Source organism: Salvia miltiorrhiza, chromosome 1 (genome assembly GCF_028751815.1).
Source record: "Salvia miltiorrhiza cultivar Shanhuang (shh) chromosome 1, IMPLAD_Smil_shh, whole genome shotgun sequence".
NCBI lineage: Eukaryota > Viridiplantae > Streptophyta > Magnoliopsida > Lamiales > Lamiaceae > Salvia > Salvia miltiorrhiza.
In genome coordinates, this window is record NC_080387.1 from 64,718,010 (window position 1) to 64,741,133 (window position 23,124).

At 33.7% G+C, this 23,124-nt stretch overlaps 3 protein-coding genes across 9 annotated transcripts; 1 reads left to right on the top strand and 2 right to left on the bottom strand.

Moving 5' to 3' along the window:
- Positions 1 to 931: 931 nt before the first annotated feature.
- Positions 932 to 3,414, top strand: LOC131005013 (GCN5-related N-acetyltransferase 7, chloroplastic). Of its 2 annotated transcripts, XM_057931795.1 has the most exons (5): positions 932 to 1,363; positions 1,720 to 1,875; positions 2,261 to 2,356; positions 2,547 to 2,667; positions 3,083 to 3,414. In XM_057931795.1, the coding sequence occupies exons 1-5, from the start codon at positions 995 to 997 to the stop codon at positions 3,253 to 3,255; spliced, it is 915 nt and encodes a 304-aa protein (XP_057787778.1). In that variant the 5' UTR covers positions 932 to 994; the 3' UTR covers positions 3,256 to 3,414. The 2 variants fall into 2 exon arrangements, with proteins under 2 accessions (XP_057787778.1, XP_057787779.1); XM_057931796.1 differs by lacking the exon at positions 1,720 to 1,875 and having other exon boundaries at positions 981 to 1,363.
- A 245-nt stretch (positions 3,415 to 3,659) lies between these two features.
- Positions 3,660 to 6,108, bottom strand: LOC131005011 (VAN3-binding protein). Of its 6 annotated transcripts, none has more exons than XM_057931793.1 (9): positions 5,905 to 6,108; positions 5,514 to 5,698; positions 5,364 to 5,435; positions 5,216 to 5,284; positions 4,796 to 5,147; positions 4,540 to 4,707; positions 4,381 to 4,430; positions 4,170 to 4,227; positions 3,660 to 4,027 (listed from the first exon to the last, which is right to left on the bottom strand). In XM_057931793.1, the coding sequence occupies exons 2-9, from the start codon at positions 5,691 to 5,693 to the stop codon at positions 3,810 to 3,812; spliced, it is 1,167 nt and encodes a 388-aa protein (XP_057787776.1). In that variant the 5' UTR covers positions 5,694 to 5,698; positions 5,905 to 6,108; the 3' UTR covers positions 3,660 to 3,809. The 6 variants fall into 6 exon arrangements, with proteins under 6 accessions (XP_057787776.1, XP_057787775.1, XP_057787773.1 ...); XM_057931792.1 differs by having other exon boundaries at positions 4,540 to 4,710; positions 5,905 to 6,066; XM_057931790.1 differs by having other exon boundaries at positions 5,514 to 5,923.
- A 9,550-nt stretch (positions 6,109 to 15,658) lies between these two features.
- On the bottom strand, positions 15,659 to 16,841 carry LOC131005014 (transcription factor IBH1-like 1). The gene is made up of 2 exons (XM_057931798.1): positions 16,674 to 16,841; positions 15,659 to 16,303 (listed from the first exon to the last, which is right to left on the bottom strand). The coding sequence occupies exons 1-2, from the start codon at positions 16,682 to 16,684 to the stop codon at positions 15,787 to 15,789; spliced, it is 528 nt and encodes a 175-aa protein (XP_057787781.1). The 5' UTR covers positions 16,685 to 16,841; the 3' UTR covers positions 15,659 to 15,786.
- Positions 16,842 to 23,124: the final 6,283 nt, after the last annotated feature.

A 23,124-nucleotide genomic window follows, 5' to 3' on the forward strand; every position in this document is an offset into this window, starting at 1 on the left:
ACAGTCGAAATTAAGTCAAATGTATGACTCCTTTTGTCCACCAATTCGTGTCCTAATTTACTATTTTGGTTCATCCACCAATTCGTGTTCTACTCATTTTTAATAACTATTTCCTTAACAAATAAATTATTTTTTCTTAAAAGTTGTATCCCCTTCTTCACTCAACAAATAAACAATACATTTTTTCTTAAAACCCGTGGCCCCTTCCCCTAGGACACAAATTGGTGGACGAAGGGAGTAATTTTTACCTTCTTAGACCTCCAAATTTCTAAACACTCCAATCATCAGAAGTTAGACTAACATCAGGTGAAAATTGCAATTAAGCTCTAATTTTGCCAAAAGTCAAGCTGAGGTGAAAATTGCATCAAAAATACAAATTTATGTATTTTGTTTTGCTTAATTGAAGCTTCAGGTGAAAATTACAACTTTTTGTAAAGTTCATGTATTTTTTGGCCATAATTCCTTTTTTAATTGTAATTTAAATTTTATTTTATTATAATTTTTTTAGTTATTGTAATTCTTAAATTTAAATTTAATAAAGAATTATTTCAATTTAAGTTTAAAACACATTTAAATGGGAGAAATGAGGAGAAATGAAAATGAAAATTTTAGAGTCTATTCTAGAAGCAATGACTGTAAAAAAAAAAGGTTTTAAGTGAGTCCACTTTATTAGAACCCCCAAAGGAGCTAATGGATGTGATGCTCTAAATGTCAAATTTGAGTAAAAAGATATTACTCCCTCTGTCCCGCTTTAAATGACTTTATTTTTATTTTGGGTTGTCTCACTTCAAATGATTCAATTCAAATTTAAAAATATTTAACACTATTTTTTGGATGATCCTACCATCATTTACACCTTTATTACATATTCTTTAATTTTCGTGCCGAAAAATTTAGGATCATTTGAAGCCGGAGTAATATTTTTCACAACAATAGTGATATTTTGAGCGACTTATCCAAAAAAGAGAAGAAAAAAACCGAAAAAAGAAAAGAAATGGACTTATTTTTCATGAATTCATTCAAATTGACGATATTGATTATACCGGAACCGGAATTGAGTGGGTGGCGGAGAAGAGAGATGTTGATCTTCTATATTCCTACCCCTCCTCCACACGCTTCCTTCGCCGCCCCTTTCAACCACGTCCACGGTGGCGCCGCCTCTCTCCCCCGCCGCCCGTCGCTCGGTCTTTACTGCCAGCTGTCCGACCACCAAACAGCACATCAATTGGCAACTCCACCAGTTACGATCAATAGATCGTTGCTGTCTGTGTCGGCGACGTGCTCGGAGGCCGAGCTCTTGGCCGCCACGCGCCTCCGAGTCCGAACCTTCTACGACTTCAACGAACAGACTTTCGGCATCGAAGTGAGTGTCATGCTGTAACTGTTTCCGCTACCGTTATTTTGCCCAGTTCCAAGTCAACGTCTGTGCTGGATTGCTGCTGTCGCTCAGAATGTAAAATTCTTAGCGTAATTAAAGAATTTATGTGGTTGTTTTGAGCTTTTGAATGAGCGATGGATGATCTTAAAATTATGCCTATGTTGGTTGCTATTGATGTCATTCTGCCTTAACAATAGGCTTATTTGTTGTTATACTATAGTTTTTTGGTGCTTTCTCTACGATTTTGTAGTACTTGCTGTGATAGTTTTGCTTCACACACGCTCTTGTTATATTTGGTAATATAAAGCTGATGTTATTTCTTACATGTCAAGTTCTGTTAGGATCATAAAAGGTACTTGGTTGAACGTGAGTTCGAAGCACTAAGTGAACGTGTAGCCGGAAAGAGAAAGGGATTTAGGAAAGTTTCTTGCATCAATGCTACATTGCCGATGTCATGGCTGATGCGTGTCTCCAAAGACTTGTGTGCTGCTTGTAAAGTAAGCACCACCCTTCTTTGCTTACTTGATGACTGATGTACCTCTAATTTTCTTGTGTTAGAGCTGGGAGATGGATATTCTTTGGTTTGGTCATCAAATCTAGATTGGTTGTTAGCTAGTTTCTCTCTGTTTGAACATCACAAAATTATTGGTGGCACATCCGCACATGTAAATTTTTAATTATTCTTTGTTCAGCAGCCCTTAATTCTCGTCTGGTTCTAATTTGTTTAACTTACACTGAAATTCTGAATTATCCCACTAATATGTTTAAACATAGTGTGCTTGCGTATATTTTGTGCTGTCTTTATGCTCAGCCAGTTTCTGTACATGTATTGCAGTGAACGACAATCTATAGTTTACCTGATGTCTCTGCCATTTTTTACAGTTTTCACAAAATGGAGAAGACAGAGTTGTTGTTGGGACACTCGATCTAAATCAATGTGTTGGCCTTCCTGATGAATTAGTAGGAATGAAGCCTCAGGTATTTTCTATCCATGTACATTTCCTTAGTGTTTTCTTCTATTGGTTAGTAATTAGGAAATCAAAATATTATTACGTGGCTGAAGTGAAGGTTTCGATAGGGACATATCCTATTGTCTCTTAAATCATTTAGTTTAAGCCAGTTGATCATCTGAAAAGTTCTTACTTTACTTTATTTTCCACTTCACTAGGGGATTGGATCTGATTTTGCGAGGGCTTATATTAGCAATGTATGTGTGGCTGAAGAGCTGCATCGGAATGGTTTGGGATATGAACTAATTGCAGAGTCTAAGAGGGTTGCTCAAGACTGGGGTAAGCACTACATAAATATATTGTTACATGTATATATGTGGATACTGGTGCCTACTTGAACCATTTCTCAAGTTGATGCATCATAGTTTGTAGAACATTTTCGACACTTTCACCCATAGATCATTAAATGTATCAACTCAGATAGTACATTCCTGCATTTTCTGCTGTTGAGTACCTCTTTTTTAACTATTTTCAACTTGGAAATTTGTCCAATTTCAAAATTATAGAAGGGGAAAGTTCTGCTCTCTTTCATCTTTTCATTATCCCTTTCCTGCCAGTCAGAACTTGGGAGTCCCTCCAGTAACAGCTTTGCTATGTGCTCTGTATATGCTATAATTTTTATGAGAAAATGCTTCCTTGTAGTAGGTATGTGCGGTGAATGACCTAGACTTTTCTATGAATCTTGAATTTTCAGGAATAAGTGACTTATACGTTCATGTGGCTGTGAATAATGAGGCAGCTAAAAATCTCTACTTGAAAAGTGGGTTCACCGTAGAGAGCGACGAACCAGCTTGGCAAGCCAGGTTCTTGGATCGCCCCCGAAGGCTTCTTTTGTGGACAGGTCTTCCTATTACATACCAATTGTAATACCCTAAAACATTCTCCAATGCAAATTTTTCTCTGTATTCAATGGTTTTTCTTACTGTCTTCTCTTCGTGTATATTTTATTCTTGGATCATGTCATCTGTATACGACCTTTGGGTCCTTACTTTCTCTGAAATCAAGAACACTACTCATTGAAGGTCATAAGCTGAATTTTCAATCGTTATCTGCATTCAGTTTGCTCTATCTAGTCGAGCTTATGACTTCTTGTTCATATTATATATATTCGATGAATTTATGAGCGAATGAGCGATGGTATATGGAAAGATAACGATAAGTAGTAAACTTTTTGCTTGTAAGCACTTCTGGAAGCAAAAAGCTTAAACAGTTATGAAAACTAGTCACAAAATGTTTATGCCAGATTATGCAATTATATACTTTCTCAGAAGTTTTGTTTAACAAGGGTTATATTCATAAATGATTGAATCACCAATATTCAAATTATAAAGACACGTAAAAAGAAATGACAATGACTTAAGACTTAAGAGGACTTTGATGATAGAGAAGATATTTTACCCAAGAAAATCTAGGGTTCAAGTTCAATTCTTGTAGAATTGCAGCTCATACTTGGTAAATGTAGTTGAGAGCATTAGCATGTGATTTATAGTCATAGACCATATTCTGTAGCGCTCATAATCACTCATCATGTCCAGCTTCACCATCCCCTTGTTCGTCGATAACACTACGAGGTAGCCAGTTTCAGTATCCCCACCTTCTGATTCTTTATATAGCTCTACATGCCAGTCTAGGACAGTACCTAGGACAGTTTTTATCATCATTAGCCTCTATGGTATACTAACTTTCATGCGTGCAAAACGATATATTTATATCCATTAGATTGAGGAGCCTATGAGTTGTAGGAAAGTAAGATTAAAGATTAGACATGTAAAAGGACTTACTTTCTTTTTGTCTTGCAAAAGCGCTTAGCATGTTGAGGTTCTTCATCTTGAGAACAACCTGTATGATTTAAAGAATGAGATTTTGATGCAGCTGATGAACTCTAGAACGTGATGAGGTCGATAGTTTTTCAGTTTGAATTTAGTACAACTTCACTCATCTTACTAAACATCACCAAAACTGTAAGCTATTAGCATGAAGAGATATGAGTACCTTTCCTTCATTATTTAAGATCACTGCCACTGATCTCAGCAAATACCGTCCTGTTTCAACTTTGGGAATTAGAGAGAAGACATAGCTTGATATTTTATGCTATTTTAATTATCTTTATCTTCCATCTTGATTTTAAAAAGTAATGATCATAACTCATACCATCTGCCATCTCAATATTGAGGTCTGCACCTTTGGCCAGAATTTCTCTGCATTTCTCAAAGTTGAAATCGGCTTCATTACCATCCTCGAGTGGTAGCACCGGTGAGCTCCTGTTTAATCTGTTGTTGCATGATGATCTGGCTTTGAGAGTGTCAGCTCCTCTTATTGCTGCTACAAAGTGGCATATTTGGACAAGTGAGAAGATATTATGACTAACAAACTTTTGTTGTCCTAATATGAAAGTAATAGCTCATACACGTTGCAGCAGCAGCCGTTAGCGTGACTATCTCGCTGGCAGTTGTGCCGCTGATTGCTGAGCCTATCACACTGCTCAGCTGCTCCCTCTTGGCTCCCATCGCCTCAGCCACCTTTGCGCACTGTGCAGCCACTAAGGCCGCTGCAGAAGCAACAGCACGAGACTCCTCTCTCTCACCGTGTTTTGAGTTCTCTGCTGCTAATGCAGCGAGTGCAGCTGCAACGCCTGCTACTGATATCGCTGCATGGACCTCCGCCTTCTGTAATCTCTGCTCCTCTTTTCGCCTCTGCTTCATCTCGTTCAGCCATTTCTTGATCGAGACATGTTTAAATGGCGCGAGCTTCCATGACATCTGCATTCATAGTTACATGTTGAATCTCTATATCAGAAATACACACACACACACACACACACTCTTACCCATTTCCTTTTGAAGTAGCTGTTATAATTCACTTCTGGGTGCATAGCTTGTTGCATCCATATCCATGACTGAAAATAGATTCCAATAATTCTATCAATTCTACACAAATCTTGATAATATTTAACCATAATTTCATCTTCTCTTTACCTTAACATCATTGGATTTCCAAGGAGGCAAGAACTTATCCCCATCGTCTAACTTCGCACTGTTGTTGGTCTTCTGCAAGACATTTTCTGTCACATAAACCTGCATTGTTTGTGATAACAGAATAAGCTTAAAGCCCTATAGCCAACTTACTACGGAAGGAGGCTTGGCGTCGCTCTCAAATATCTTTATAGAGCTGTCGTGAAGAACGAGTGATTGCTCATGTGTCGGAGGCTGCAGAGCTTGAACTGCAAAGTCGCACCAAGCGTGGGAGAGGAAATCCATCGTCTCCGGATGAGCTTGAGAGAGTGTTGGATTGAAGTCTGAATCCATCTTTGCTAAGACCATGGAGTTTGGGAGAAGATATGTTGATTCAGTTATGGAAAATTGTAGGATGTTTTTTCTTTACTCATGTGGCTTAATATACATTATATTGAGCTTTACTAGCAGCATATGGTCCATAAGCATCTATAAAGTTGTTGATTTGGAGCTGTATTGTGAACCCAAAAAAATAGAATGAAAATAGGGGAACAAGAGAGCCTACCACATCATTAGAACTCGTTGTATCAACCTTACTCAATTGTGTTACTTTCCATTAAATAAGCATTCCATGCATGTATCAACTGAGAAACAAATTAATGCAACTGCAATAATGCCTCGTCTTGTTGGGATTCTAGACCTTTAATTTTTATGAAACTTGTGAAATGAAACGACCAAAGAAAGTTTGGCTAGGAAAGAATGAAGATGTCTCTTAATTTAATTCTAATAAACTACAACTATATTAAGTTTAATGTATTAATTTTTCTTATTAAGAATATATAAACATTAGATACATACATATAACTTATAGAACTTATAACATGATCCAAGTCCTGTTTAATCAAAACTTATAACTACTAGGTGGGGTGTGTGTGTGATTTGTATTATTTATAATGTAATTTCATCAAAAAAAAAAAAAAAAAAACTTATCTAATGATGTCCCCTTGGGATGACCTAGTGGATGGAGTGGTTGCCTGTTGTCCAAGAGGTCACAGGTTCGAGTACTCTCGGCCACTATTACTACCATAGGTGGAGTGTGTGAGTGGTTTGTATTATTTATTTAGAAATTTCATCAAAAAAAAAAAAAAAACTTATCTAATGATCTATCCCTCCATCATTAAAATCAAGATTAAACCCAATTTAGATGTTAAAAAAAAAAGGTTATTCTTATCTGAAAGAGCCACTTCTTTGTGTTGTCTCACCGAAAACTCTCTAGCTAGATGTACTTTAAAAGAATTTGATTGATGAGAGATGCAGCTACAGTTGGAAAAGGATTTAAAATTATCAACTTTGGAATATTATATTTTGGATTTATTGTTGATGGAAGTTAGGAGGACCCCATGAGGCATATATGCATGTTTATGTAGATAAGCAGATTTTGTTGAAGAAAAGCACCCAATTTACAACGGGAAAAAACAACACATGCTAGCCACTCATGAAGCATAAAAACTTAATATGACTAGTACTGATAAATAGGTGTTTTTAAATCTTTTTGGGTCCTATATTTTGGCGTCTTTAAATTGATACCAGAAAGTCTAGCTAAGCATGTACAAATTTTGAGACATAACATCATAAGTGGTAGAATGAGTAGCAAGAGCTGTCTTGGGCCATGTCTCGAGTCGACGCCAACAAAACGTTAAACCATAACATACGATCATGAAATACGACGTCTTGTTAGGTTCGATAATTAAGCGATCACATACTTTCATAATTCATCCAATATCTCTTTGGATTTAAATGTTGAATACATTGTATATATAAGTTGGTACTAGAAGGTTATCACGGTCCAAGATTAATCCAGATAATGTTACCTGAATTATTTAAAAAAAAGAAGAAGATAGATGTGTATAACTGAAGTTAGATTATTATATCTAAAAAGCAAAGCTATGTATAAATGATTATCGCCTTGATAAACAAATTAAATTAAGATTAGCTTTTAGAATGTAATGATGTTGTACAAATGAGCAAAACTACTTTAATTTCCTCACTAGGCTTGTTATCGCGTTTCAAGTTGTCGACAAAGGCATGTATAATTAGCTTTTGAGATTATTGAATTGAGGTGTCACAAAATATTTGAAATAGTCATTAAGGTCATGTGATAAGACAGTACTAAGTTGTGCTTGCCTCATTTTATTTGAGGTTTTTTTGGTTTTGTAATACTCCCTCCGTCCACTATATCATTTCCCTATTATGGACGTTACGAGTTTAAAAAAATGATGAATAGTAGTTGATAATAGTAGATATTGGTGTTAGGGATGTCAATGGGTGGGTTTTACCCGGACCAGAACTATTAAAATTGCTACGGTTCCGGAACCAGAACCGACCCATTGCTTAATGGATCCACACCGGACCAGACCATTAAGTGAAAAATTAAATGGTGCGGGTAGGTTAATTACCCATGGGTATTATAAGACCCATAGATCCAATAATACCCATTACCAAACTTAAAAATGCCCAAAAAAGACCAAAAAAGCCCATGGTCTCGATACACCAAGTCCCAAAATTTTTTTCCTCCCCAATCCCACCCCAGCCCCGCCACCCCCACCCACCCACCCCCCACCCCCCCCCCCCCAATTTTTTTTTTTTTTAATTTTTTTTAAAATTTTTCCTCCCCAATCCCACCCCAGCCCCGCCACCCCCACCCACCCCACCCCCCACCCCCCCTCCCAAAAAAAAAATTTTTTTTTTAATTTTTTTAAATGTTTTTCCTCCTCAAATCTCACACCAGCCCCGCCACCCCCCACCTACCCCCCAACCCCCCCCCCCCACCCCCCAAAAAATTTTTTTTTATTTTTTTAAAAAAAATTTCCTCCCCAATTCCACCCCAGCCCCGCCACCCCCACCCCCCACCCACCCCACCGCCCCCACCCCCCACCCACCCCCCCCCAAAAAATTTTTTAAAAATTTTTTTTCTCCCCAATCCCACACCAGCCCCGCCACCCCCACCCACCTCCCTCCCCCCCATTTTTTTTTAAATTTTTCCTCCCTAACCCCACCCACCCCCACCCCCTAATTTTTTTTAAAAAAATTTCTCCCCAATCCCACCTCTGCCACCCCCACCCCTACCTAAAAAAAATTACTTTTTTTTAAAAAATTTTCTCCCCATCCCCACCCATCCACCAACCCCCCCCCCCCCTTTTAAAATTTTATCCCCACCGCTTTATAGGTCAAGAATTTGATTGAACAATGAAAACGGCGTGTATCATTTTGTAATTTTTTGTTATCGTTTATTAAATAGTTCGATCTATTATATTAGAAATTACGTAACAAAAGTGCGAGTGTTGATCGGAAGCTATAGAGCCGAACGACATAAATATAATTTAAAAAAATGGGGAAGGGGTTGCGGTCGGTGGGGGTGGGGTGGGGCTGGGTAGAAAATTTTTAAAAAATAAAAAAATAATTTTTTTGGACGGAGGGATGGGGAGAAAAAATTAAAAAAAAATTGGGGGGGTGGGTAGGGGTGAGGGCGGTGGGGTGGGTGGGGGGTGGGGGTGGCGGGGCTAGGGTGGAATTGGGGAGGAAATTTTTTAAAAAAAAAAAAAAATTGGGGGGGGGGGGGTGGGGGGGGGGGGGGGTGGGTGGGGTGGCGGGGCTGGGGGGGGATTGGGGAGGAAAAAATTTTAAAAAAATTAAAAAAAAAAAATTTTTTTGGGAGGGGGGTGGGGGGTGGGTGGGTGGGGTGGGTGGGGGTGGCGGGGCTGGGGTGGGATTGGGGAGGAAAAAATTTTAAAAAAATTAAAAAAAAAAATTTTTTTGGGTGGGGGGTGGGTGGGTGGGTGGGTGGGTGGGTGGGGGTGGGTGGGGGTGGCGGGGCTGGGGTGGGATTGGGGAGAAATTTTTTTAAAAAAAATTAAAAAAAAAAATTGGGGTGGGGGGGGGTGGGGTGGATGGGATGGGCGTGGGGGTGAGTGGTGGTGGGTTAGCGGCAAAACATGTCGGGTCGGACCGGACCCATAACAAACGGGTCGAGTCGGATCTGACCCGTCAGGTTTTGGGTCTAAATGGGTCGGGTCTAGAACCAGAACCAGAACCGTTGCTTTATAGCTCAACGGGTAATGAACGGTTCTGGTTCTGGTCCGGGTAATATCCACCCACTGACATCCCTAATTGGTGTGAATGGAGTTTGGATGCCACTATAAATGTGTGGAGGGAAATAAAGTATTATGTGAACCATGTTGTAAATAAAAATGAAAATGATATTATAGACGAATCAAAATGCCAAAAATGAAAACAATATTATAGATAGATGGAGTATATATATATAATGTAGAGAGACTTGTCAAAATACTAGTAAAAAGTCCGAAATACTAGTCTAAATATGTAATTATGTACCTCCAAAACACAATTTAATATAATTAAAAAATCACAATTAAATTAATCTACTGAGACTTAATGTTAGATATATAGCTAAATCTATATATGTCAAATTCGACTTATAAATAATACTTCCTTCATCCTATTGATCTTGTCATATTTTCTTTTTTGGGTTGTTCAATTGATCTTGTCCTTATTTCTATATTTAGTAATGATTTTACATTACAAACAATATAGTTTCACATATTTAGACATTTTTACTATATTAATTGTACTCTCTTTAATAACTGTGTTAAAAAAAATAGGACAAGCCTAATGGGAAGGAAGTATGTTAAAAAAACTGAAAAATGATCTCAGCCAATGTGATGATGATCTAGTTAGTAAGTGCCGATATAATAATAATAATAATAATAATAATAATAATAATAATAATAATAATAATATTGGTATAGGGATAGAGTGGTTAGTGTTTGAGAATTTTTAATATTAAGTGTTCATTAACCAACTAATAATAATATAATTTGAGGTTGAAAAACATATTGTTGCATGTGCAATGAATAGGGATGTAACATCAAAAGTAAATAGCATTAAGTATTGATACTTTATTGCTGAAAAGAAACGTAAAATATGTTTTAATACGGGAAAAATCCTGGTGATAATCATTTGATTTTGGCAATAGCGATTTCAAGCTATCATTACTGTGAAGTTTCCAAGCAACTCCACATTAATTATAAAGAATTTGTCCTAATTCAGTTGTCGTATTTGTAATTGTAAATACTTACAAAATGATAAATATGAATTATGATCCAATTAATGTAACGTATAAGTTCACGTACGTTTGTTGTGATTCTTCATTTTCTTTTTAAGAATTACAAGAGATATCTATTGATATAATCAAATAAGTCATCCATACACAGAGGAATCGATAACCCAAGATCTCTCATAAAAAAGAGAAAACTACACTGCACGCAGATGAGATTGAATCCAAGACCCTCTCACAAAAGAAAGTACTTTTAGGTGCCTTTGTTTTGCCACATGAGCTAGTTAGGTCTTATTGACTTTGGAATTCTTCATTAGCTAGTACTTTTTCTTCTATTGTGTTATCACAAGGGTCTGGTCTATGTAATAATGTGAAGAATCTAACGAGATTAGGCTTGAATTATTACCCAAGTATAGGGAAATATGAAGAGAATAAACTATTTTGTGAAGGAGATGAAGACACTATACATGTTCTAATTGCAGGAAATTCCACTCTATTTTCAAATTGACGGAGAAGACTCAAAAACTAAGAGAGCAATAACAAACATCGAAAGTTATCAATCAAATTAGTCTTAGGATAAAATTATATAGTGATTGAAACTCTCAATTAAATAAGTAACTCTTGTGCACATTTATTTCACACTTGATGGTGGAACCCGAAATTTCGTGACTATAAGATTGTGAGTCTAAATTCCTTAAATTTTTAAAATCAAATTACTCTATAACTCAAATCAAATACAAAATGATAACTGTTTTTACATCGATGAAGATAGGGGGAAAAAGCGTGAATATTGTGCTGAAACAGATCTTGCATGAAAACTTCAATTCCTCTCCAAAGGCTTTTGATACAACCGTTCTATTAAACTAGCATGTAATCCATCCAAATTTGATGACGAACCATTTTATTTTTACATTTTAATTTATAATCATTGTATATAATCTCTATATATAAATTATATTTTAATTAATTGTATTCTATCAAATTAAATTGACGATACAATTCAAACTATAATAATTTCAATTTTTTTTTTGTAATTAGAATTACTTTTATTACCAAGTGAAGCAGCGTAAGCATAATTTTACAACCAACAAACTACTTAATTCTATCATCTACTCTAACCTCTATAACTTCAAATACTGCATCACTTTGCAATATTGATCCCCTACTGTGGCAATGGATAATTGACATTGTCTTACCATTTTTTCCACTGTACTACTCTCATCACAAAATTTTCTTCTATTTCTCTCTTTCCAAAGCCAATACATCGTTGTGGATAATAAATGTTAACTTTTTCGCCAGTTAATAAATGTTAATTTTTTGTTGAGAGATAGAATGATGGCCTTTTTATATAAGTTTTCATTTGATGAAAATTTCATAAAAAAATTGATGTGGGATTGGAGATTTAAAAAAATAATAAGCTGAAAAAATATATATGTAAATTTGACATAAAATATGATGGAAGATTAATACATCGTATTTCTTATTAATCGCATATAGAAAAGATTTACTAATTATATAGGAGTATATATATATATATATATATATATATATATATATATATATAGGGAGAGGTTCAAATAAGAACCACTAAATAAAATTAGAACGGAGAACCATTTTAAGCCATTCGATCATCAAGATCTACGGTGGAAGCATCATCTTGGTGGATGAATGCAGATCCTGGGTTCGAATCCTGAATAGAGCAAAATTTTTATTATTTTCGGATGCATTAAATTTAATAGCGAATGCATTAATTTATATAGCAGATGCATTGATTTTAATGGTTCTTATGTTCTCACGATAAGTGTGGTTCTCATTATAACCACACCCTATATATATATATATATATATTTTAAATTGGCAGATAAAAAATAATTTAAGTCCACATCTTATATCTGAGCATCATTTCATCTGAACTTTGCAAGACTTTTGAGCATCATTGTGTGTAGCTCACATTTAGTTTTTGTACGTCAAACTTCTAATTACCATCTTATCTGAATCTTGACATTTGACTTACGAGTATCACCATCTAGAGCTTAAAAGAGTATAACTAACTTTTGAGCATCATATCTGCAACTTGAAAGATCTGAATTGACTTGTGAGCAACATCTCATCTAGAGCTCGTAAAATCATAACTGACTTGTGAACATCATCTTGTGTAAAGTTTGAAAGATCATATGTGACTAATCTCGTACATGGTTTGATATACCAAAGGTGACTTCTAAGCATCACTATTTTGAAGCTTAAAAGATTGGAGTTAAGTGCTAAGCATCACCTCATTTGGAGCTTAAAATGATGAAATTAAGTTATAAGCTCATCTCGTTTGAAACTTGACAAACTACTTTCTAGCTTGTGAGCATCATATTGTTTAGAACAAAAACTGAGTTCTGGGCACATCTCGTTTGGAGCTTGATAGATCACCTCTAAGTTTTTAACATTAACTCGTCTGGAGTTTGAATGACCAGAAGTGAATTTTGAGAATTATCTCGTCTAGAGCTATAAAGAAGCATATACCTGGTAGAAATGTTTATCAATTAATTGACCAATCTGTATTGTCATTAATTTAATACAAAATATAATTGTGCCTTGTTAAAAAACTTATGCAGACTTGTCAATATGAATTAGTTTTAAATATATTAAGCCAATTTTTTTTTATATTTTTAATTTATTACACACACACACACACACACACACACATATATATATATATATATATATATATATATATATATATTAATATTTAAAAAATCATCTTATGTTTACCAGACAATTATAGTTTCTAGCTTTCTCAATGTTGGCTTATTGGTGAACTCGTCATTTTTTAAAAATTGAATTAGATTATTTAAATTTAGAGTTTTCACATCTACGGATAGTTGAATTTCCCTCGAACCAACATCAAATAATTGAATTTTCAATCCGGTCATTAGTTAATCTAGTTAAATCAAGTAGCATTTTTAGTTTTGAAAAAATTAGTAATAATTTGTACTGAGGTTAGTTGATTTCATTTTATAAGAAATAACAAAACTAAATTATTTGATATTTTTTAATTTTATACAGTAAAGCATGACATAGAATTAATTAATTAACTACTTAAATGTACTAAAATGTTAGTATATGTTGTTATTTAATAGTTCCTTTGTTTATAAATTTAGTTTATCATTTATGATGAAGTCATATAAAAAACCGATGTAAGATTCCCATTGATGAAATATCATAAAAAAATTGCTATGGGGTTCGAATTTTATTTTAAACAATTTTGACCAATATTTTACTACCCACAAATATATATAAACTAATGAATTTAAATAAGCTAATGAAATATTAGTCTTACAGTGCAAATGTTTGTTTTTAAAATGTAGTAAGTATTTTATTTGGAAGATTTAATGCCACTCACAGTGTAGTGGTTCATGTTGGGCCTGGATTTGTTTTGTGGTTCTCGCAAGCTATGGCCTAATCCTAGTGGGCTCTAGGCCCTAGCCCAATTTAACCATAACCAATCGCCACACACATTAATGGACCAGATCAGTAATTTTCACACCACATGACATGATTATTTTGTGAATTACTTTTTCTTTATCTTTTCAAATAATTAGGATTTAGGAAGATAAAATTATTTGGAGATCAAACACTCGCCTCACCCTTATAATGGCCAAGTGATACCATTGGCGTATAGGTTCGTGGAAGATTAGGTTAGAGTTCCTAATTAGATACAAATATACGGTTAAATGTATAATAATGCAAAATCGGCTCGAAAATTTCAAATGATGTCTATAGATATGTATAAATGTATATGGTTTGATTAACGTAAAAATTGAGAATATTGTATTGAACCTTGCAGTTAATTTTACGATAACCAATTCCTATGTGTCTTTACACACACAAACACACATACACACACATATAGTGCGATTCTAGTGAAAATTATAATTTTCGTGAAAATTATAATTTTCGTGAAAATTTGAGAATCATTATAATTAATGCATCTGTTATAAAATTTAATGCATCCATTGTTAAAACTGATGCATTCGAAAAAAAAATCCGCTCCCTCTAGGATTCGAAATCCAAGTAATACATTCATCCAGCAAGATGATGTATCAACCGTAAATCTTGATGATTGAATAAAATGATTCTTCATTCTTATTTTATTTAATGGTTTAAGAATGAAGCACCAATTTTCAATCATTCGATCATCAAAATCTACGGTTGATGCATCATCTCGAATTTTGAAGAGAAGGAAAATTTTAATTTTTTGGAGTGCATTAATTTTAATAGTTGATGCATTAATTATAATGCTTCCCACATTTTTACGAAATACTATATACATATTGTTATTGTAACTTAGTAAAACAACATATAAATGTACATGTTCACGAAAATGACATTGTGCGCCCAAACTAGTTGATATTACTATCATTTGTCGACTAGATCGTGTTGTTGTTATTATTATTATTGGATTAAATTAATGTATTTTCGGTGACCTAGTTAATTTAATTTCCGAGTATCGGTAATTTATGGAATGAGATTCAGTGTACCATACTTTATGTCCCACTTTCAATTTTATTTAATTTCTTATATATATATTTTCTTCAATTTCAACTTTCAATTTCAACTTTATATGCTTTAGTTTAATTTTGTGATTATTAACTAGGGTTTATTCCATCAATTTAGGGTATATAATTATTTTTTATCATTTAATTTCACTTTTATTAGATAATAATAAGTTGATAAATTCAAAGTCATGGTATATACTTTTTAAAAAATTTAATTTTTTGAAATAAAAATTAAATATAATTCATACTATTATAATAAATTTTATTTTTATAAAAAATATTTTTAAAATAATAAATATAAACATGAGACACAGTGGCACACATAAAATTGTGGGACAGGATCTCATCCTGTAATTTATAGCTCAAGTAAACTGTAGCATTCATCACATTCACAGGACTAAAATTGCCGGCACTATAAATTCATTGGTAATGTTGAAATTAATAATTATAGCGTTAATTATTAATTAGTTAGAGATAATTCCAAACAATTTTTTTGAGGGATGTTTATCTAGGTAGGCAGTATGAATAATAATTCATTGACGAAAATAAATAGTCTGCAGGAGAGAGGGGTATAGCAGAAATTTAATTAATGATATAGTAATTGGCATGACTACGCTTTCATGGCTTCACCTACAGTCTGTACACACACGCATATGTTATGTATATATATATATAAATATTTATATTACATTTTCTGATAGCCACCATCATCTACAATTAAAAAATACATACAATAATATTGCAGAAGGCATAAATAGTAGTCCAGCTAGTTTGATGCCATGGCAGCAAGACGTCGCATTACATCGACCTGAAGTCGAAGCGAGACGATATAATCTAGGGTTTCTTGAAGCAGCGAAACCCCATCCATTTCTTCTCCTCCAGGTACAAGCTTTCGAAGCGTCCGGCTTCTGTTCTTCACCAATCTGCGCGCAATCGAGCTCGACTTTGGTACAACTCTTGTTCCTGCTTTCCCACTACAAATGCGGCTTTGTCTTACAATTCTCCGACTGCATGACCTCACTCTACTGTTTTGTAATTTCCGACCTAAAAGTTTTTCGACGACTGCTTTGTTGGTTGGGTTTTGTGAAACGACGTCGCACAGCAGAGCCCGCCGCCACTGGGTCCCCGCCTTCCTGGTTGCAGCCATGGCTACATCTGCTGATAATTTTATGGCGTTTTTCCTCTCCAAAATCGTCCAATCTTTCTTCCTATTTCTGCATATCTGAAGCCCCTTTATCCATTTCTTCACAAATTCGCGTTTCAGTGACGATGATGATCTGCGCCTGATAATTATATAATTTGTTAAGCTAAGGGGGAAACAACCAAGGAATTATATATGGACCAGTCGTATTTAAGCAGCAATTATGAAATTATTGTATGTGAAATTAAATGAGCAACATTGCATGAAGATACGAGGCATCAAATCTAACCAAAAACTTGGTTTAACTATCAACTCAAGAGTTACCATAAATGATTGTTAATTAACCTGTACATAAATCCTAGCTCTAGCAGTCACGAAACAATTCTCAATTCTAAATTAAACTATACATATCATATATGAATATGAAGAGGTATATATATATATATCTAAGTTAGTGGTATTAGCTAGCTTAGCATATGAAACTAAGACGATTCATGATGATTACTACATACCTTGCTTTCATCGTACCGACTGGATAGCAGCAGAAATCCAGGTGTGAGGTCAGATAGAAAAAATGCAGAAGAAATTGAAAAAAATTGTTGGGATCCAACGAATAAGTGCAGCCGAAGCCAAGGAGAGAGAGAGAGAGAGGAGAATGAGAGAAGTGAAGAAAGTGAATAAAGCCAATTTATGTGGAGAAAGAAGGGGTTGGTGGTGGGGCAGTGGGAGAAAGACACAGCACATGCGGGCACATGCAACTCCATGGCCCACATGTCAAACCCCTAATTTAAGATAATGTTGACATTTTTGGGGCTGATTATAGGTGTTTATGCACGTATATCTCTAATTGTATGCATACACATTATACGTTTTTGATGCAATGTAAACCTAATTTGTAACATTCCTTGTGACAATACAACACCCACGTACAAATTAAATAAACATAACAAGCGTGTAACTAAGGAGTTGAAATATGGGAAAATAAACATTTATTTTCTATCGAAATATATATTTGGAAAACAAAATATGTCACGACGGAAAATACTAATTAGTATTCTTTCCCTCTATAATAAAACTCCAGTGGCGCGAGTTTTAAGCCGAGATTGTTAAATGTATTGCGAATAGTGAAGATGTGAAAAAGTAAGAATAAATGAGATATTATCCATTGGGGTATGGTCCAAAAACAAAAAGAAAATTTCTTTTATCAATGTCTCGAAAAAAATTTATAAAATTTTATTGTACGTGGATGAATAGAGTAGTATTTCTTTAAGATTCATACATGTGATGGTCTGTAGAGTAAATCATGAGTAATCATAGAAAATATGTATTTTTGACTCTGTGGTTGAGAAATTGAGATTCATAGTTATAAATGAGAAATATATCACTAAATTATTATGTTTGGGTAACCGCTATAAAAATGTTGCTATAAGTGTATAAGAGGTAAACAACATTTTAACCTATAATTATGGGAAGTAATAGTATTTCTAGTTCCATAATTAGGATATGTATTTTACATTTACTATACAAATGTTGCTAGTATTAGGGGAGTATGCATATATATATATATAGGAATTGGTTCAATTGAGATTTATATATATTTTGAGATATTGAGATAAATGAACATATAAGTACATTTTGATGAACTTGTCAATTAATTTTTATGAACGCGCGTTGGTCTAGGGTTCAATCCCTACAAGTGGCGTGTTTTTTAAATAAATTAAATAGATTCATATGTTCATCAGTTATATTGGTTATGTTCAAAGAATTTATTGATATGTTCATTTATCTCAAAATCTCAAAATATTTAAAATCTCAATATAAGCTAACCCTATATATATATATATATATATATATATATATATATATATATATAAAGTCTGCTGATCTGTCAAATTTGTAAGACATAATAAACCTATCCGATGTTTGTCGAAGTTTTCATGACATCCCCATAATTTATCAATATTTCAACAAGGTCCTTTGATATTTATCTATTTTTTATTGACTTCCCTTGAAATTCTTGCATAACTAATTAACTATATACCGTTGGAGTTTGAAACCAAGTGCGTGATGTAACTTGTTGATCCAGTAACAGAATGCTATAATCACGGCCAATTAATTTATTATATTTCTAGAAAACCATATATCCAATTATTTCCATGTAACTTTCTATATAATTGTAGTTTTTAAATATTATACTACTTACTAGCACATTTGACATTTGCGTTATCGTCACAAGTATTAATTAAAATAGTACTTTTTTTTTCTTTATAAGAATGTGGTTTAATTAGTCGGTACACAAGCACGATTGCATATTCACGTGAATATAAAAATAAATAAAAAACAGTAATCTTCTTTCTATTGAGACTGAGAGTCGGAGACTGGCTCCCTTCTCTTCTATACGTACTCTTGCATTTTGTTGGGAATAGGATAATCGAAGTTGCATTATTTATTTATATTTTATCCATTTTATATTATGAGGTAATAATGCACGACACATTGACATATATACAATATACAAAATTACAGAAAAAATAAAATAGATCTCACAATTAGTTATATATATAAACAATTAGCTTTTATATGTATTTAATTTGATTATATATCTCTAAATAAGTCAATAATTTCGTCATATATAGTCCTGAATATTAATTAGGACATTCCTCTCCTGATCAAGGATCGATCACCAAGTTTCTTTAGATGATATGATAAGCCTCAAGCCTGCATTAGTTGCAAATTAAATAGTAATAGAGGAGAAAGATAATTAAATATTTGTAATTGAGCAAGCCTTGAGCTGCTCGACCTAGTTGATGGCAGACAAATATGAATTCGTGACCCTTTAACGACGACACTCATTCTCGGCCGATACTTGGTATATTTCATCATTTTAAAACGGAAGAGAATAAATAAAATTTTGATATCTTTGTATTGAGCCGAATTGATTAAAGTTTAATAACTCGATCTCAATTTATTTTTTTGAAAAGCACATCTAGCTAGTATGAGTATCTATGGATGTTGCAAATTAAAGAAAAACTCAAGATAGTAGGTGGTCTATGTTCTAAAACAGATAGATACAGTATACTGATTTATTTTTATAGAATCAAGAAAGCATGTGTTTATCGATATTTGAGGGCAGGGGTCCGAATCAAGAACTAGCTCTCTAGCGAAAAGTAGGATTTGGCACGATCCGGAAAATATGCAGACATGATGAAAGGCCTCACAAATCAAAATCACTTGAAAGTTAAGGCCGACTTCAATCTTATTCGATCAATCATATATTTATAATTATAAATACTAGTACAAATTTAGATCAAGAAATTGACCCGTCTCGGTCTCGCAATAATACACTCTCATCTACTCTTCGTTTCAATTATTGAAAAATAAATAAAACTAAAAACAAAAAGTACATGGAATTGAAGGTATAGCTCCTACTCCTAAACCGTGGGAAATAATGGTAAGTACTCTTCTTTTGCTAATAATGAAGGGATATCCATATTGAAATTTACAAAATATTAATGAGGCTGTGGAGACCCTTTTATGGTACACCCCCTCCCTGCTCATTTAATTTGAGTTGTTCTCCTCTCCCTAATCTCGATGGTATGCCCTAGTAAATACATAAATGCATTAAGAGAAGTCACAATTCTTATAAATTAATTAATTAATTAAAGTGGCTCTTATTATGAACAAAGTTAACAATTATGAATAAAAATGACAGTTCTAATTAATAAAATAATAATTATAATAAATAAAAGTGACAATTTTCAATGAGCATGTATGGTGAGGAGTGCGCCTCCCTAGTAAATACTCCTTCCGTCCCACAAATCTTGACACGTTTGGTTTCGGCACAGGAATTAAGAAATTGTAGATTAATTAATGTTTTAAGTATGTAGGTAATACCGTATAAAAGTGATAAAGTAGGAGAGAGAATGTAATTAAGACCCCTTATTTTTGGACTAATTATTACTCTCTCCGTCCCATTAGCAGTGTCTCATTTCTTTTGGGCACGGAGATTAAGGAATATATAGAAAGTAGATAAAATGGGGTTGGTGGAAATTATTTAAATATTAGGTATAGAGAGAGAGAGAGAGAATATTGTCATAAAGAGAATAAGACACTACCAATTAGGGCTGTAAACGAGCCGAGCCGAGCCGAATACAAGCAGGCTCGAGCTCGGCTAGTTTAAATATTCGGGTGTTCGAGCTCGGCTCGAGCTTTTATCTTGATGATCGAGCTCGGCTCGTCACCCACTTACTAAGCTCGAGCTCGGTTCGAGTTCGGCTCGGGTGATACTCGATAATGTCGAATTCGAACTTGAGCTCGAGTTCGGCTCGTTAGATATTCGTATATATGATGTTCAAGCTCGGATTTGTTATAAATTTAAGAAAATCTTCTTAATTAATATGTTATTCGAGTTCGAGTTCGACTCGTTTAAGGCTCGTGTACTAACTCGATTGAAGGCTCGACTGAAGGTTCGTGAACAAGCTCGCGAACATGTTCGTGAACAATCGAATTCGAACATGTTCGCGAGCTCAACGAGTCGAGCACTGTCAGGCTCGAGCTCGGCTCGATAAAAATTTTGAGCTCGAAATCAGGCTCGAGCTCGGCTCGTTTATTATCGAATCGAGCTCCGAACGAGCTTTTTTCGAGCCGAATCTCGAATAGCTCTGTTCATTTACAGCCCTACTACTAATGGGATAACTCAAAAAGGAAAGTGGGACACTACTAATGGGACGAGGAGTACTTTATTTCGAAATATGCCAAGATTCGTGAGACGGCCCACAAAGAAATATGTGTTAAAATTCGTGGGACGGAGGGAGTAACAAATTATGTTTGTTCATTTTATTTAATTTCCTTGCCCACAAATTACAAAACTGCATGCCCTATCTATATATGATAAAATACATTATGTATTTTAGACTCGAGTGGTGCTAAACAACCATATTGTGGTCACCCACAAATTACTTAAATAAATTAAAAATTAATTTATTTAAATTATTTTTTAAAATAAAAATAAAATTTAGTTATTTTATTGTATTCTCTATATTGTAGTTATTTAAAAAAAATGTAACTTTTTTATTTTTATTAAAAAATAAAATAAAAATAAAAAATGCATTTAAAAAAAAGTACAATGTAGAGAATACAATAAACTAACCAAATCTAATTTTTATTTTAAAAAATAAATTAAATAAATTAAAATTTTCCCTATTAAACTAGTTAGCTGTATAGATTTATTGTTTAGACACATAGTGTTGATGAATATGTAACATACATAATGTGTTTATTTAGGAAAATCATGTATCATTCATACAAAAATAATAAATAAAGAAATTGAAAACTGTCCATGTATGAGTATATGTTTCCCATGGGATTGTTTCAGTCGGTTTGACGATTGTGGGACGTTGCTTTGTCGAGATTGTAGTGATTTGCAATTATTGGATGATATCTCTTTCTGCCTTGGCCCAACATGCTAACCGATATTGACTTACATTGCTTAACAAAATTAAATTATTATTTGGATTTGGATTGCAGTTTCTTTAATAATAGTATTATCTTGTTTTCAGTTCTACACTACATGGTAGCTTTTGACATAACAGGACTTGATAGATAAATAAATATAATTCGTTTTCAAATTTTAGACGGACTCAATTTCCCATGCCAGTGTTGAGTGGTAGAGAAATTGGCAGACGAAAAACTGACTGTACATGTTATAATTCCACCTGCTAAAGAAACGATGACGTTTCTTTGATTAAAGCAAAAATTCACATCAATGTGACTTAGGTAGAACACATATTCAATTCCCAAAATTCCCGAATCCTATAAAACAAAGCGGCGCCGGAAAGTGGGTTGATCGATTCTTGTAGATCTGCCTGAGTTTAAGAGGATCCTAGGTTTTGGGTATGTAATATCTATGAATTTGATTGCATACAATCTAGTACTTAAATAGTGGTGTAATTTTGTACTATATAAATAGATGGTGTTATCCCACTAATAATTCCACCTGATATATTTACAAGACTATAAAATCTTTTGCATGCGATTCCAATGCAATCCGAAGACTCCCTAGTCTCATTTATGGAGTAATTAATCAGTTATGAAGTCTATTAAAAATCCGGTGTTCCAATAAGCTTAGTTTTTTTTTTTTTTTTGAAACGAAGTAAGGAGCTCAATTAATAAATCGGGTTCCAGTTAAAATACTACATATTGAAATAAATTGTTAACTAAATTGACTGAAAGGCATTTTTGGACATACCGAGCATGACTAAAATTTAGATTTTAAATGTTTTCCGAGAAAAAGGTTATCTTAATATTTTAGGTAAATATTTGTTACACGTCATTAATTAGTGTGTCATTGCTACAAATACGAAAGCTTTTGACAAAGGAAGTATGTATTATCCAAATATATAATATATAATTATATATATGTGTGTGTATGAGAGCGAGATTAAATACATAACATAACAGAAGAATGTAGTATATATTAATTTATTATTCGACCAAACTATCCATATTTTCATCATCCTATACAAAAGTTGTAAGTTAGGAAATACTCCATCCGTCTGTTTGTTTATTAGTACTATTTTCGAGGATTGTGTACCAAACCGAACCGAAACCGAATCGGTAAAACCGTCGATTTCGGTTCAGTTTACTGAATCGATGCAAAGTTTTTTTTTTTGAAAAAACCAATTAAAACCTATAAAATAATGCAAAAATATAAATATATAATTTTCGGAAAAACCAATTAATATATTCTAAAATATATAAAATATAAATATATAATAAAACATTATAAAATATAAATATATAAACCAATTAAAAATTAGAAAATTGAATATATAATATAAATATATAATAAAATATTACTTTATTGGTTCGGTTCGGTTTAAAACCGAACCAAAAATTGAAAACCGAAACTTATCGATTTTTAATTTTCGGAACCGAACAGAAAACCGAACCAGTGGAATCGGG